The sequence below is a fragment of the Cervus elaphus genome, chromosome 15 (assembly GCF_910594005.1).
Source record: "Cervus elaphus chromosome 15, mCerEla1.1, whole genome shotgun sequence".
In the NCBI taxonomy this organism is placed as follows: Eukaryota; Metazoa; Chordata; class Mammalia; order Artiodactyla; family Cervidae; genus Cervus; species Cervus elaphus.
In genome coordinates, this window is record NC_057829.1 from 24,834,043 (window position 1) to 24,847,851 (window position 13,809).

General features: G+C 33.1%; 1 protein-coding gene across 7 annotated transcripts in view; it reads left to right on the forward strand.

The window, feature by feature from the left end:
- Positions 1-13,549, forward strand: part of CCAR1 (cell division cycle and apoptosis regulator 1) — a 47,041-nt gene extending 33,492 nt beyond the window's left edge. For all 7 annotated transcript variants that reach the window (XM_043926407.1, XM_043926405.1, XM_043926406.1 and 4 more), the window contains 9 exons: positions 2,330-2,521; positions 4,264-4,503; positions 4,847-4,958; positions 9,554-9,633; positions 10,230-10,376; positions 11,099-11,219; positions 11,461-11,646; positions 12,423-12,628; positions 13,200-13,549. In XM_043926407.1, coding sequence (XP_043782342.1) covers positions 2,330-2,521; positions 4,264-4,503; positions 4,847-4,958; positions 9,554-9,633; positions 10,230-10,376; positions 11,099-11,219; positions 11,461-11,646; positions 12,423-12,628; positions 13,200-13,259 — 1,344 coding nt within the window. In that variant the 3' untranslated portion in view covers positions 13,260-13,549. The remainder of the gene's footprint in view (positions 1-2,329; positions 2,522-4,263; positions 4,504-4,846; positions 4,959-9,553; positions 9,634-10,229; positions 10,377-11,098; positions 11,220-11,460; positions 11,647-12,422; positions 12,629-13,199) is intronic.
- Positions 13,550-13,809: the final 260 nt, after the last annotated feature.

Below are 13,809 nucleotides of genomic sequence, written 5' to 3' on the forward strand. Positions count from 1 at the left end.
CTCCATTGTATATTCAAGGTTTTTTGTTTTTTTGTTTTTTTTTCCCCATACAAATTGTGAAATTATTTGCTGTAGTTCTGTGGAAAAATACCATTGGTAGCTTGATAGGGATTGCGTTGAATCTGAAGTTTGCTTTGGGTAGTATACTCATTTTCACTATATTGATTCTTCCAATCCCGGAACATGGTATATTTCTCCATCTGTTTGTGTCATTTTGATTTTCTTCATCAGTGTTTTATAGTTTTCTACATATAGGTCTTTTGTTTCTTTAGGTAAGTTTATTCCTAAGTATTTTGTTCTTTCCGTTGAAATGGGATAGTTTCCTTAATTTCTTTTTGTTTTGCCATTGTTAGTGTATCGGAATGCAAGGGATTTCTGTGTATTTTTTTTATATGAAACTTTTAGTATTTTATTCATTTTCATAGTTCTACAGTATTAGTAAAAATAATGGCCATTATAAATAAGTATAAAATGGAGGTTGATGAAAAAATAACCCCAAGTCGTCTTTAACTCCCACCCTCCCACCAAAAAACTAGCTAGTAAAAAAAAAAAAAAATAGCTAGTATATGGCAAATATCCTTTTCACACATTATCTTTAGGCATATATTCCCTTTGTAGTGGTTGATGGTTTAGTCACTAAGTCGTGTCTGACTCTTGTGATCCCACGGACTGTAGCCTGCCAGGCTCCTCTGTCCATGGGGTTTTCCAGGCAAGATTACTGGAGTGGGTTACCATTTCTCCAGGGATTTCTGTGTATTGATTTTATATCCTGCAACTTTACTATATTCATTGATTAGCTCTAGTAATTTTCTGGCAGTGTCTTTGGGGTTTTCTTTTCTTTTTTTTTTTTTTGGTCTTTGGGGTTTTCTATGTAGAAGATGATGTCATCTTCTAACAGGGAGAGTTTTACTTCTTTTCCAATATAGATTCCTTTTATTTCTTCTCTGATTGCTGTGGCTAGGACTTACAAAACTATGTTGAATAGTACTGGTGAAAGTGGGCACCCTTGTCTTGTTCCTGATTTTAGAGGAAATAAAGCATTATCTGTTGAGTTCATTTGCTTTTTTATTCCTTTACTTTTTCTTAAATTGCTGGGACTAAGTTTTCTGATTGTTCCCTAAATTCTGTCACCTCGTTTTCTACTTTTTAAAATATTTACTCATGTTGTTCTTTCATATCTTGTAACATTTTCTTTATGTCTTTTAGCACACTTAAAAATAGTAAGTTAAGGTTTTTTTAATCTGTCTTTTGGCCATGTCTTCTGGTCCACTTTCATTGTCTGCCAGAGACGTGATTCTGCTCCTTATTCTCCCCCCCCACTTTTTTTTTTCACCAATAATAACTTTGCATGGAATTTGACCAAAGTATCTTTCTGTTGCTAATTTTTTTTTTTTTTCTGTTGCTAATTTTTATGTGAATGTAGTTTTTCTAAAGTTTGTTAGAAGGAGGTTGCTTCAGATTGCTTTTCTGACTTTATAGAGCTCTATGTTCTGTTATTTTCTTGTTCTGCCAAAAAATATGGTGGCTTGCTGAGATTTCTGTCTTTATTGCTGCCTGTCACTTTTTATCTGGACCTTCTCCTCCCACATCTCTGTTCTCTCTGTTATTCTTGCCCTGTTCACTATTAATTCTGCTCCCAGAAGTTTCTCCTCAGTTTGGCCTGTGCTGAAAGGATGCCCTGATAAATCAGCTTTGCAAGTTCATAGGTAGGCCTAGAATGCCTTAGCCATTTTAGATCTTAACACTGACCCCTTGTACTCAACTCACTTTTTCCTAGTTTCAGCTACTATTCTTAAATTTACCTACTGTGCTTTCCATTGCCTGTTTTAGGTTTACCTATTCTTAGATTCAGCAGGTAACCTCATTGCTTGCTTCTGCTTCCCCTGTATACAGATGTCAGTAACACATAGATGTTTTAGATCTTGTGACTTTTCCCCTCCTACTTGTATATTGGGGTTTGTGGAAATACCTTGTCATTTCATTTTGTTGTGAATATACATGGATTTTGGTTTCACTGTCTAGGTTATACTGTTTCTTTTTTAAATGTGGGAATTGCCACCATTTTCCCAGAATATCCTGATTTATATGATGGTAATAGAGGTTTGTGGGGTCTTTTCCCTCTTTAGAAGGCAGCAGCTTACCCTGGAAAATTAAAAAGAAAGAATTAGGTGCCATAAAAGCGGCTATCTTCTTTAGTAAATTTGAACTTCGCTCTCTTCTTAGCCCTTAAAGTTGGTATTATCATTGTTAGAAATTCACCCTTTTTCTTTTGGTATGATACATAATGTACGTGGAAGTTTAACCATTATTTAAAATTTCAAATATGTAGGAAGAAGAAAGAAAACGTCAAGAGGAACTGGAACGCCAGCGTCGGGAAAGAAGATATATTTTGCCTGATGAGCCGGCTATCGTTGTACATCCAAACTGGGCTGCAAAAAGTGGCAAGTTTGATTGTAGCATCATGTCTTTGAGTGTACTCTTGGACTACAGATTAGAGGATAATAAAGAACATTCATTTGAGGTAATGTTTTATGTTTGAATTGGGGTCCAGATAAGGCTCATATATTTTGATCGGTCAGTGTATCTCAGATCTCTTTTGAGTACCTCCTTCATTGTTTCTGTTTTTAAAATTTTCCTTATAGTGTATTTTTTTTATGGGAAAAACAACCAGGTGACGTTTCCTACAAACTTTTTTTGCTAATTGCATTCCTGTGGTATGGTTTAAATGTTTGGCTTCTCTGTTTCCCATAAATTGATACTTGGATCTAAAGTCTCAGTCCAGTTCAGGTTCAATCATTGTTTTTCTTTGACTACTTCACAAGTAGTGGTGTGTTTTTTGTTTTTTATCAGGATATCAGGAGTCATAATACAGTAATGTCTAACTGCCACTCTTGGGAATGTAGCAGCACTTTATTATTTACTGTAGAATTAAAATACCATTTAGTGGGATTGAAACTTTTACATCTGACTGATTTAGGTGTAAGATAAAATAATTGATGTTTATCTTTTCATTGTGAATCTGTTTCTTTGTATCATTACTCTGGAGCAGCTTTACAACATAATTTGTCATTTTTCAAAATAGTTGAAATGCACTTCTCTTTCTATGTTAGTGATTGGTTCATTCTTTAAACAAACCCGTGTAAAATATGAGTTTTGTAAATAGCCTATGCGAAGTTATAATTGTGTGCAATTATTGTATCTTATCAACATATTTCACATTGTTTCATTTGATAAATTGTAAAAATCAGTCTTAGCTACTTGACCCAGAAGGTCATTCATTGTCCACCAGATGGTAAGATAAAAATGATGTTTGCACACAAATATAGAGGGCTGCTGAGCTTATTAAACATGAAGTGCAAGCTTATTCATCTTGATGCAAAGTATGTTACAAATATTAAAGTGTTCACAGTTTTTGAAAATTCCAGTAACTCAGTGTCCTTAAACATCATATGCTATATGGTTTTATTTTTATTACCAGTTGCTATAAATTTAACTCTTAATAGTGCCTCTCATGCAGTAGTCATTTTAAAAATAAATTAATGAAAATAATAGCCTTCGATATCTCTACTTATAATGTATATACTGTATATCTAATGGATGCTGTAAGAGGATCTCAAATTAAGGCCATACAGTGGAAAACAGTGATTTGAGAAACAGGCATCTGCTAGCAAAATGCTTTATTTTTTTCTTCTCCATCTAACATATCCCCCTAGTTAATTTCCTTTTAATCTATCATTAGAATGTAAGTCATTTTTGTATGTGAATTTAACATCACTTTTCAAATGTCACTTGATCAGAAAGGCCATCTCTGGCTGTACTCATTACTGCCTATGCTTTTACCCTGCTTGTTTTTATTATAATTTGATACTGATTTTGTTATTCCATACTTTGTCCCCCTAGATTAGTTATTTTATGAGAGTTGGGATTTTTATCTGCTTTCTTCACTTCGGTATCCATATTGCTAAGAACAGTCCTGATACATGTAGGCATTTCATAAAAACTTGTAGAGTACATCTTATTGATACACATGCAGTTATTTTTTATACTATTTGGTCAAAAGTATACTAAACACAATATATCTTCAGAAGAGTTTTTGAGGATTTTGAGGCTTTTTGGCATCATTGACATCAATTATTATAATTTATTGTTAGTGCACATTAATTGTTGGATGTGACAAGTCATCGTATGATAAATTACTGAATTGCTGGATTTATTCAGTGTTTCTATCTTAAGTTGGCTGGGTTACTGTTTGTCTTTTTATAGGTTTCATTATTCGCAGAGCTTTTCAATGAAATGCTTCAAAGAGATTTTGGCGTCAGAATATACAAATCATTATTGTCTCTTCCTGAGAAAGAGGATAAAAAAGAAAAGGAAAAGAAAAGCAAAAAAGATGAGAGAAAAGATAAAAAGGAAGAAAGAGATGATGAAACTGATGAGCCAAAACCCAAACGGAGAAAATCAGGCGATGATAAAGATAAAAAAGAAGATAGGGATGAAAGGAAGGTCTGTAATTATTTCTATGACCAGCAACTTAAGTTACTTTTCTAATTAGTCTTCTGTAGTGTAACATAGAACAATAAATTTCAACGGAATAGTGAAATATAAAAGTCAAACTAAAAAGTTTTAGTGTATTATTAGAAATTTGTCTTTTAAATTAAGCTTATATAAGCATGTATAACTAGTTTTGTTAGTTTATTTTTAAGTTTGAGGTATATAGCATGATGGCTTATTTATGTATGTATTAATGATAAAGGTATATATTTATAATGGGATACTATTTCAAGTAAATTTGGTGAATTTAATTTTTTTCAAATCTTGCTTAATTTTAAGACATTTTAAATTACAGAAAGAAGATAAAAGAAAAGATGATTCTAAAGATGATGATGAAACTGAAGAAGATAATAATCAAGATGAATATGATCCAATGGAAGCAGAAGAAGCTGAGGATGAAGAAGATGGTAGGATTCATTTATTCCCCTTAGGATGAAAACTACAATTTCTGTTTGGTGACTTCATGTCACTGAAATGTATAATTACAGTAATTTTTATAATAGGAAAGGTAAAATATTCTCTGGTGAAAGTATGTTATATTAAGTACTGTTGATATATTAAGTACTGTTTTACTAATTTTTAGGTGAGAGCATTGTTTTAAGAAATATATAGTTTTAACTGTCATATGGTCCACATATAATTAATGCTTATTCAACTTGAGTAAAATTTTCCCTAAAAACAGTTGTTAAAGCGTGTCATGAAAAGGTTATAAACTTCCTTAGAAAACTAACTGTAGTATTTTTTTAAATTATGAAGGCTATCATCTAAGCAAAAGAGTATATCTAACATTCAGATTGAGATTAAAGACTAATAATAAACACTTTCTTATCTATTACCCAAGTTTTAAATTATTATTTAAAACTTTTACCAGTAGTAATGATACTCAAAAAGCTTTATTGTAGATGTCTTGACTAATCATATATGCCAGCTCTATAGTACATATGGAGTACCACTGAATATTGGTTTCCATGTAGATTTGGGACTTTTAAAAAAAAAATTTTTTTTTTTCCTCAGATGAGAAAATCATAAGTTTTCTTTGTAATACCTATCGTTGAGAATTATTACTACTTAAGGTATTTTTGGTTTGCCTCTCCATTTTTTTCTTTTTATCCTAGCATTTTAATTTTCTTCTAATTGATGAAAATATTCAAACATACAAGAAGCTGAAAGAATGGAACACGAAAGAAGTTGAACACTTTATACCCAACAGTTGATTCATTAGTTAATATTTTATCTTATTTATGTTATCTTTGTGTTTGTATGTGTTCCTGATCCATTTGAAGGTAGAAACTCTTCACGTTGTCTAAGAAAAGACATTCAGCTCAGTAGCAGTGATATAATATAACATATATCACTGTTTCTTTTATCTTCATTACCTGTTTTGCTCAATGAAGTTTAACCCTTTTTACAATCCCATTTTTTTCTCCCCCATTCTCCCAGTATTGTTTTAATCACTGCTTTACTTAAATCACTGAACGTTGTTCTCCTTTTCTTTTACGTCAGAATGTCCTGGCTCTCATCTTTTAGTTGTTTTCTTTATTCCTTTTCTACTGTGTAACTCCCGTAGTGGTGTTCTTGTCCATTCTTCTGACTTTAAATACTATCTACCTGTATTGACAGTTCTCAAATTTGTATCTCAAATCAGGCTTCTCTTATTCTTCCATATCAACTGCCTGTATGTCATCTCCACTTACCTGACATTTCAAAATAAACATGTTTAATACTGAACTTCTGCTTTTCCTCTTCACCATAAAGAAAACATACAAATCCTCTGACCTCTGACTCTTGATGGCTATCTCATCCTTACAGATGCTTAAGCTAAAATCTAGGAGTCATCCTTGTTTGTTTTTGTCATATTCCATTTCCATTCTATCAGGAGGTCATATTGCCTCTGTCTTCAAAATATACCCAGAATCAGACCATTTGTCACCAACTTTATAGGCTTTACCATCTGAATTAGTGGTAAAGAATCCCATCTGCAGTGCAGGAGGCCTGGGTTTGATCCCTGAATTGGGACGATCCCCTGGAGAAAGGAATGGCTACCCAGTCCAGTATTCTTGCCTGGAGAATTCCATGGACAGAGGAGCCTAGCGGGCTACAGTCTGTGCCGACTGAGCGACTAACATTGTCACTTTCACTTGTGTTTCTTTCACTGGTGTAGCCCTAAGGAAGCCCATACCTGCTTTCCCTCCCTATACCCTTCCTCTACAGTCTCTTTTCAGTACAGTTGCTAGAATAACCTTTGTGTAAAACAATAGGGAGTTATTTAAATGCATTTTGACATAGACATGCAGTTAAATTCTGTGCGGTCATTGAAAAAGTAGGTAGGGGATAGTGATGTGGAAAAGATTACAAAATAGTTTTTATACACAGCATGTTCTAAGATTTGAGCAGTGATTACTTGGAATTTTAAAAAGTGTTTTAAAATTAGGTTTCTAGAGTGATGGTTTTGAAACTGATACCTTTCAAGTTAAACACTCAAAATGCGTCATGTCTGTAAAATGTAAATAAATTAAAGAGAATACTTAACCATTTCATAATTGAGGAAACTGCAGCTCTTAGCTGTAAATTAATTTATCCATGGTAATAAAACAAGCAATTGAACCACTCTGTACTTTATATGAAATAATTAGGTTCAAAACACACAGTCTTTCTCTTTTTCTAATACTGCTTATTGCTGTTGTAATATATATCACAAACTCATGCATTTTAAATGTATGTAATTTAGTTTAATAATTTAACAATATAATAATTCCTAGTAACTTTATAGAATTGTGAAACCATCACCACAATCCAGTAGTTTTAAACATTTGTCTGTTTCCCTTTATTTATTTTTTAAGATTTATTCATTTATTTCTTATTTATTTGTGGCTATGGTGGGTTTTTATTGCTATGCACGGGCTTTGTCTCGTGGTGAGCAGGGTGCGGTCTTACCGCATGGCCTCTCTCTCGTGGAGCACGGGGTCTTTGCACACAGGCTTTGGTAGTTGCAGTGTGTCGGGTTAGTAGTTGTGGCTCACAGGCCTAGTTGCTCCACAGAACATGGGATCTTTCCTGGACCAGGGATTGAACCGGTGTTCCTGTATTGCAAGGCGAGTTCTTAACCGCTAGACCACCAGAGAAGCCCAGTGTTTTCTTTTTTTTTAATACAATTTGAGATGTAATTCATGTATCAGTCGTTTCACCCACTTACAAACATGCAACTCACTGGTTTTTGATATATCCACAATTTTAGACAATATTTTGTATAAATAGAATCATGCAGTATGTGATTTTTTTTTTTTTTTGGTGACTGGCTTCTTTTCACTTAGCATAATGTTATCAAAGTTCATGTGTGTTTTAGTGTGTATATTCTATGTAATACAAAGTTTTCTCTACTTTGTTACTGTTTGCATGCAACTGCTCACTTAAGACAGTCCTTCTCAGAGTGTTCCAAAATATTAACTGGTATTAAGGTTAGTAAAATTTTCTAGGGTCAAATAAATTTGGGAAACTTGGGCTAAAAGCAAAGGTTTACATGTTTTACTACAGAATTTCTTAGCTGCTTATTTATATTGTGTATGTTCAAGAAGGGAATATAGTGTGAATTATTTATGAATATATGTTCTGTAATATCTCAAAGACTAATCAGCTCCTTGTGTTTACTGTCTCTTGTATTGTACCAACAAACCCTTTGTTACTCTGGGCTTTCTGATAGAGATCCATTTGAAAGATCCAGAAACCTCTAGAACTAAAATTTCTCTTTAAAAATTGTTGATCATTAAATGTCTGCAAAAAAAACCCTTTAATTTTGAAGGCTAAATCTAAGATGAAAGAGTTGGCTGGGTTGGTTTCTTTGGAGGGCTGTGAGGAAAGGTTCTATTCCAGGTAAATCTGATCAGCTTGTAGATGGCTATCTTTTCCCCATATTCTCGTATTGTCTTCTGTCTGCATGTGTCTGCATACAAATTTCTCCTTTCTGTAAGGACACCAGTCATTGAATTAGAGCCCTCTCTGATAATCTCATTTTAACTTGATTATCTCTGCATAGACCATTTTTCCAAATAAGGCAACATTCTGAAGTATTAGGGGCTTAGGACTTCAACTTACGTATTTTAGGAGGTAAGAACTGAATCCATAAGGAAGTTTATTCTTTAATTATTAGCTGAATATCAGGCTGGTAGTGGTATTTACCTGAGGGTGGTGGCCAAGGTCTTCAAAAACTGGATAGCCTATGATAGGTAAGAGAAAGGAGTTTACTTTTTTGTCAGTTTTCTGTTTATTTATTTATTAAGAATAATTTATCCAATTTCCTGGGCTTCTGTGGTAGCTCAGATGGTAAAGAATCTGTCTGCCATGTGGAGACCAGGTTTGATCCCTGGGTGAGGAAGATCCCCTGAAGAAGGAAGGGAATTGCAACCCTCTGCAGTGTTTTTGCCTGGAGAATTCCATGGACAGAGGAGCCTGGTGGGCTACATCCATGGGGTCACAAAGAGTTGGGCACAACTGAGCTTTAACTTTCATCTGATTTCCTATCTTTTATCATGCAAATCTGGATATTAACATTGTTAGGTCTTCTTAGTTATGAAAAAACGTTTCAATTCTCACATACACTTTTATTTTGCAATAATGCATCTGCAGTTAGAGTTGCTATATTGACTGTTTCTCCTTCAAGAAAATATACTTGCTCTGTTTTAAAAAATTTTTAAGTTTCAATCTTTTTGTATTAAATCCATTCATTTTTGGAAACGAATTCCCCCAGATACTTATTGAATTAAGTCCTTGTATTCAAATCATTAAAGTCCACTTTCTTCTTCCCTCTGGTCTCCTTATAAGTTTCTTCCTGTTCAAGGCTGTTTTATAATTGTTTCTTATAAAATCCAAACTATTTTTATTTATATATTTCTTCGCTGTTGTATCTTATGAAAAGTGATCAGTAATAGAAAAGTATTTTCAATCTGTGTGATAGTTGGAAATTTATCTATTAAATGAGTCTTTTGCTCCTGTTGTATTTACTGTGTAGATCGAGATGAGGAAGAAAACAAACGAGATGACAAAAGAGATATTAATAGGTACTGCAAGGAGAGGCCCTCTAAAGATAAGGTGTGTATTAAATACTGAAGTCTGTTTGACATACATCATTAGTTTCTTATGTACAGCACAATAATTTCCATTTCTTCCATAAAACATACTTATTGTTAAACGTAACACTGTGATGAACTTTATTGATCCTTGTATATCTATATAGTACCACTCAACAGAATTCAGTCAGTTGTATTTTTATATTAGTGGTTATGTCAGATAATCAGTGGGCTTCCTAGGTGGCTCAGTGGTAAAGAATCTGCCTGCCAATGCAGGAGATGTGGGTTTGATCCCTGGGTTGGGAAGATTCCCTGGAGAAGGAAATGGCAGCTCATTCCAGTATTCTTGCCTGGGAAATCCCATGGACAGAGGAGAATGGTGGGTTATAGTCCTTGGGATTGCAGAAAAGTCAGACACAACTTAGCGAGTAAATGGCAACAACACAACAGATAATCAGTGTGTTTTATTTATTTCTTCATACATGTAACTAGATCAACTCAGTTTAGCTAAGATGAGACAAACGTCTTTTCATATTTTTGGTATATTACGGACACAGTCTAATTTTGTCACTTTTCAGGGGTTAAAATTATGTACTATATCTTCTGCATTTTCTTTAGGAAAAAGAGAAGACTCAGATGATCACAATTAACAGAGATCTATTAATGGCATTTGTTTACTTTGATCAAAGCCATTGTGGTTACCTTCTTGAAAAGGATTTGGAAGAAATATTTTATACTCTTGGACTACACCTTTCTCGGGCTCAAGTAATCTATCTTACAAATATTTGAAATGAAAAGCATTTTTAAATAACTCTTTTTATATCTTTGACTTTTTGAATATTAAAAGCAAATACAGGCTCATAGTAATACAGTTAAACAATATTGAAGTAAAGTGTAAGAAGTTAAAAGTCTCCTCTATCTAATTCTACTCCTTTGGCCTAGTATGTAAACTTCTAGATCTTTTTGTAAGCAACTCATATGTGTTTATATATGATAGTTCCAGTTTTATAAACAATACATGAAATCATTCTGGCGATATCTGAGACTTTTTTTCATTTAATAATGTATCATCAGCATTCTGCCATGAAAACAGAGACCCATTTTGTTCTTTTTATTACTGCATAGTATTCCATGGTATAGGTGTGCCTTTATTGCCTTAACTAGGCCCCAGTTGCTGAATGGTTCTCATTTTTTAGAACCACAAACTATGCTGTAGTACGTGTGTTTGTACATAAACTTTAATGTGTGTGTTAGCATTTCTTTCAGTGTTGCTTTTTTTTTTTCTTAGAAATTTTTTTCAAATGATAATTTGAAATTTAGGTTTCTAGAGAAGACATTTAAAAACGTAAGTGCTCTAATTGAATGGTAGTGGATACCTGACAGATGCTATTGATGTTCATCATATGTGAAAATTAGAACACAGATGTTAAGGAGAATCAAAAACTTAACTTTGATCTTTTTAATTTGTTTACTTTATTACATAACAGGTAAAGAAGCTTCTTAATAAAGTAGTACTCCGTGAATCTTGCTTTTACCGGAAATTAACAGACACCTCAAAAGATGAAGAAAACCATGAAGAATCTGAAGCATTGCAGGAAGATATGCTAGGTTTGAGTATATTATTTTAAGGTCATGCCATTTTATAACTGCATTATTAATTTAAAAAGAAAATAACATAATAAACTATGGTATCTTTTTTTTTTTTTAAAGTATGGTATCTTTTAGGGATTTCTTGGAGGTCCAGTGGTTGGCACTTCATGCTTCCACTGCAGGGGTTATGGTTTCAATCCTTGGTCAGAGAACTGTGACCCCCACATGCTGTAAAATAAAAGTATCTTTTATATTACAGGAAACAGATTGTTACTTCCAACACCAATAGTGAAACAGGAGTCAAAGGACGTAGAAGAAAATGTTGGCCTTATTGTGTACAATGGTGCAATGGTTGATGTAGGAAGCCTCTTGCAAAAATTGGAAAAGAGTGAAAAAGTACGAGCTGAAGTGGAACAGAAGCTGCAGTTACTAGAAGAAAAGACAGGTAAGGAAAAGCATTGGTATCTTGGTACTTTTAACATTCTACTGGTGTATATATGTGTGCACACATATATACATACCTATACACATGCATATCCATACTTTATAGTGTAGATACATAATGTAACTTTACATTTGACTATTTCTGTTAAAGGTTGTAAAATTGCTTAGCTTAATGAGAATTAATCTTAAGATCTTCATGTGTATTCTCAAGTTTGATTGTTCTGTTGTATCCTTTAATTCCTCCCGTAGTTCTGCTTTGTTTTCACCAGTTCCTGCTACTTTCTCTAGTCTGTGCAATCATCTAAAAAATGGAACTTGGTTTTAGAAGTAATACTTAGGTAAAGCTTAAATTAACTGAGTGTTGTGAGTGAAAGTGAGAGTCGCTCAGTCCTGTCTCACTCTTTGTGACCCCATGGATTATACAGTCCATGGAATTCTCCAGGCAAGAGTACTGGAGTGGCAGCCATTCCTTTCACCAGGGGATCTTCCCAACCCAGGGATCAAACCCAGGTCTCCTACATTGCAGCTGGACTCCTTACAAAGAAGCGTTACATTGTGCTTTTTAACTATTGAAATTGACACTGTGGCCAGTTTAAGGAATATATACACTTTTTAAGTCTAATAATAAGTCTATATACACTTATTAAGTCTAATAATACACTTATTATTATTTAAGTCTCCTAACTTAAATATTTTTAACCTCAAGGTTAAATTGGAAATATTAGGTGGTAAATGGTGAATTTTGAATTTGATTTCTTTTTTTTTTCCTTTTGACAGATAAAGATGAAAAAACCATATTAAATTTGGAGATTTCTAACAAAAACCTCTCTGGTGAACTTAGAGAAGTTAAAAAGGACCTTAGTCAGTTACAAGAAAACTTAAAGATTTCAGAAAACATGAATTTGCAGTTTGAAAACCAACTGAATAAGACAATCAGAAACTTATCCACAGTAATGGATGAAATCCACACTGTTCTTAAGAAGGTTAGCTATTTTTTACCTGCAACATTTTCATAGTTTATTCTTTTTCAGAAAAGCCTATCTCTGGAAAATTTACTATTATTAAGCTCTTAGTGGCTTTTCTAACAGAAACTAGTGGTAGCATTCTGTCCTTTTCTCCAAAGATAGTATTTTTCTAGAGCTTACTTCAGATGTCAGCATGATTTATGTTCGCAGACTTCTTTATAAACAAGATTTACTCATCTAGTAACTTAGTGCCATTGTAAACTAACTTCAGTAATTGAGAGACATTCTTTGGCCTGGGTCTCACTCAGAGAACAAGGAAAAAAAAATCTCCACCTCAAGGACTATATTATTGTTAGTAATGTATTCTTAAGAACCTCTGATTTCTTAGGACTTATATGGCTTTCTCAAATACTAAAAGTCATTCTGCACAGAACTGAGAGATTTCTTTCAAAGAGTTCCCCAAGGGTTCACTTTTCCATAGATGGTGAAATGGGCTATCTGGAGTATCTCTGTTTATTGATGGTATTATTTTTAAAGTTACATCTAAGGGAATCTAATAAAATATACTTTTTATTTGTGTATTTTATAGGATAATGGGAAGAATGAAGATAAAGATCAGAAATCTAAGGAGAATGGTGCAAGTGTATGATAAAATATGTGTAGTGACAAAGAATGGTGATAAATAATGTAATATATAAAATCATGATAAAAGAATGAAAGTGGTGCACGTTTGATCCTAGTAGTATAAATATCTGTTAGTTCAAATGATGTATAAAGTTTTATGAATGTGAGTCTTTGCTTTTGAAAATTGCTTGTAATTCCTGGCATCCACATTATTAAACACTCCTTGAGTGAGATAATTTTGCATTGCAAAATGTTTTAGGATGAACTTTGTTATAGTTTTAACCCCAATAAAGTTCATCAGTTTAATTGACAATAGTATTTAATTACAGATGTCATTTATTAAAAACTTGGAAAGTTGTGATTTTATTTATAGCATTGTCATTACTAGTTTTTAAGAAAGATACTAGCCTTTTAAAACCTCAATATAAATCATAAAATAGCATGCTGCTTAAATTTTGCAAGTTTTTTGGAACACACTTTTTTTTCTACTTGTTCTAAAATCCTAACTAGTCTCTAAAAACATTTACTAAAAATTTAATTCATCCAAAAGACAGTACATCAAAAACTAAGAAAAT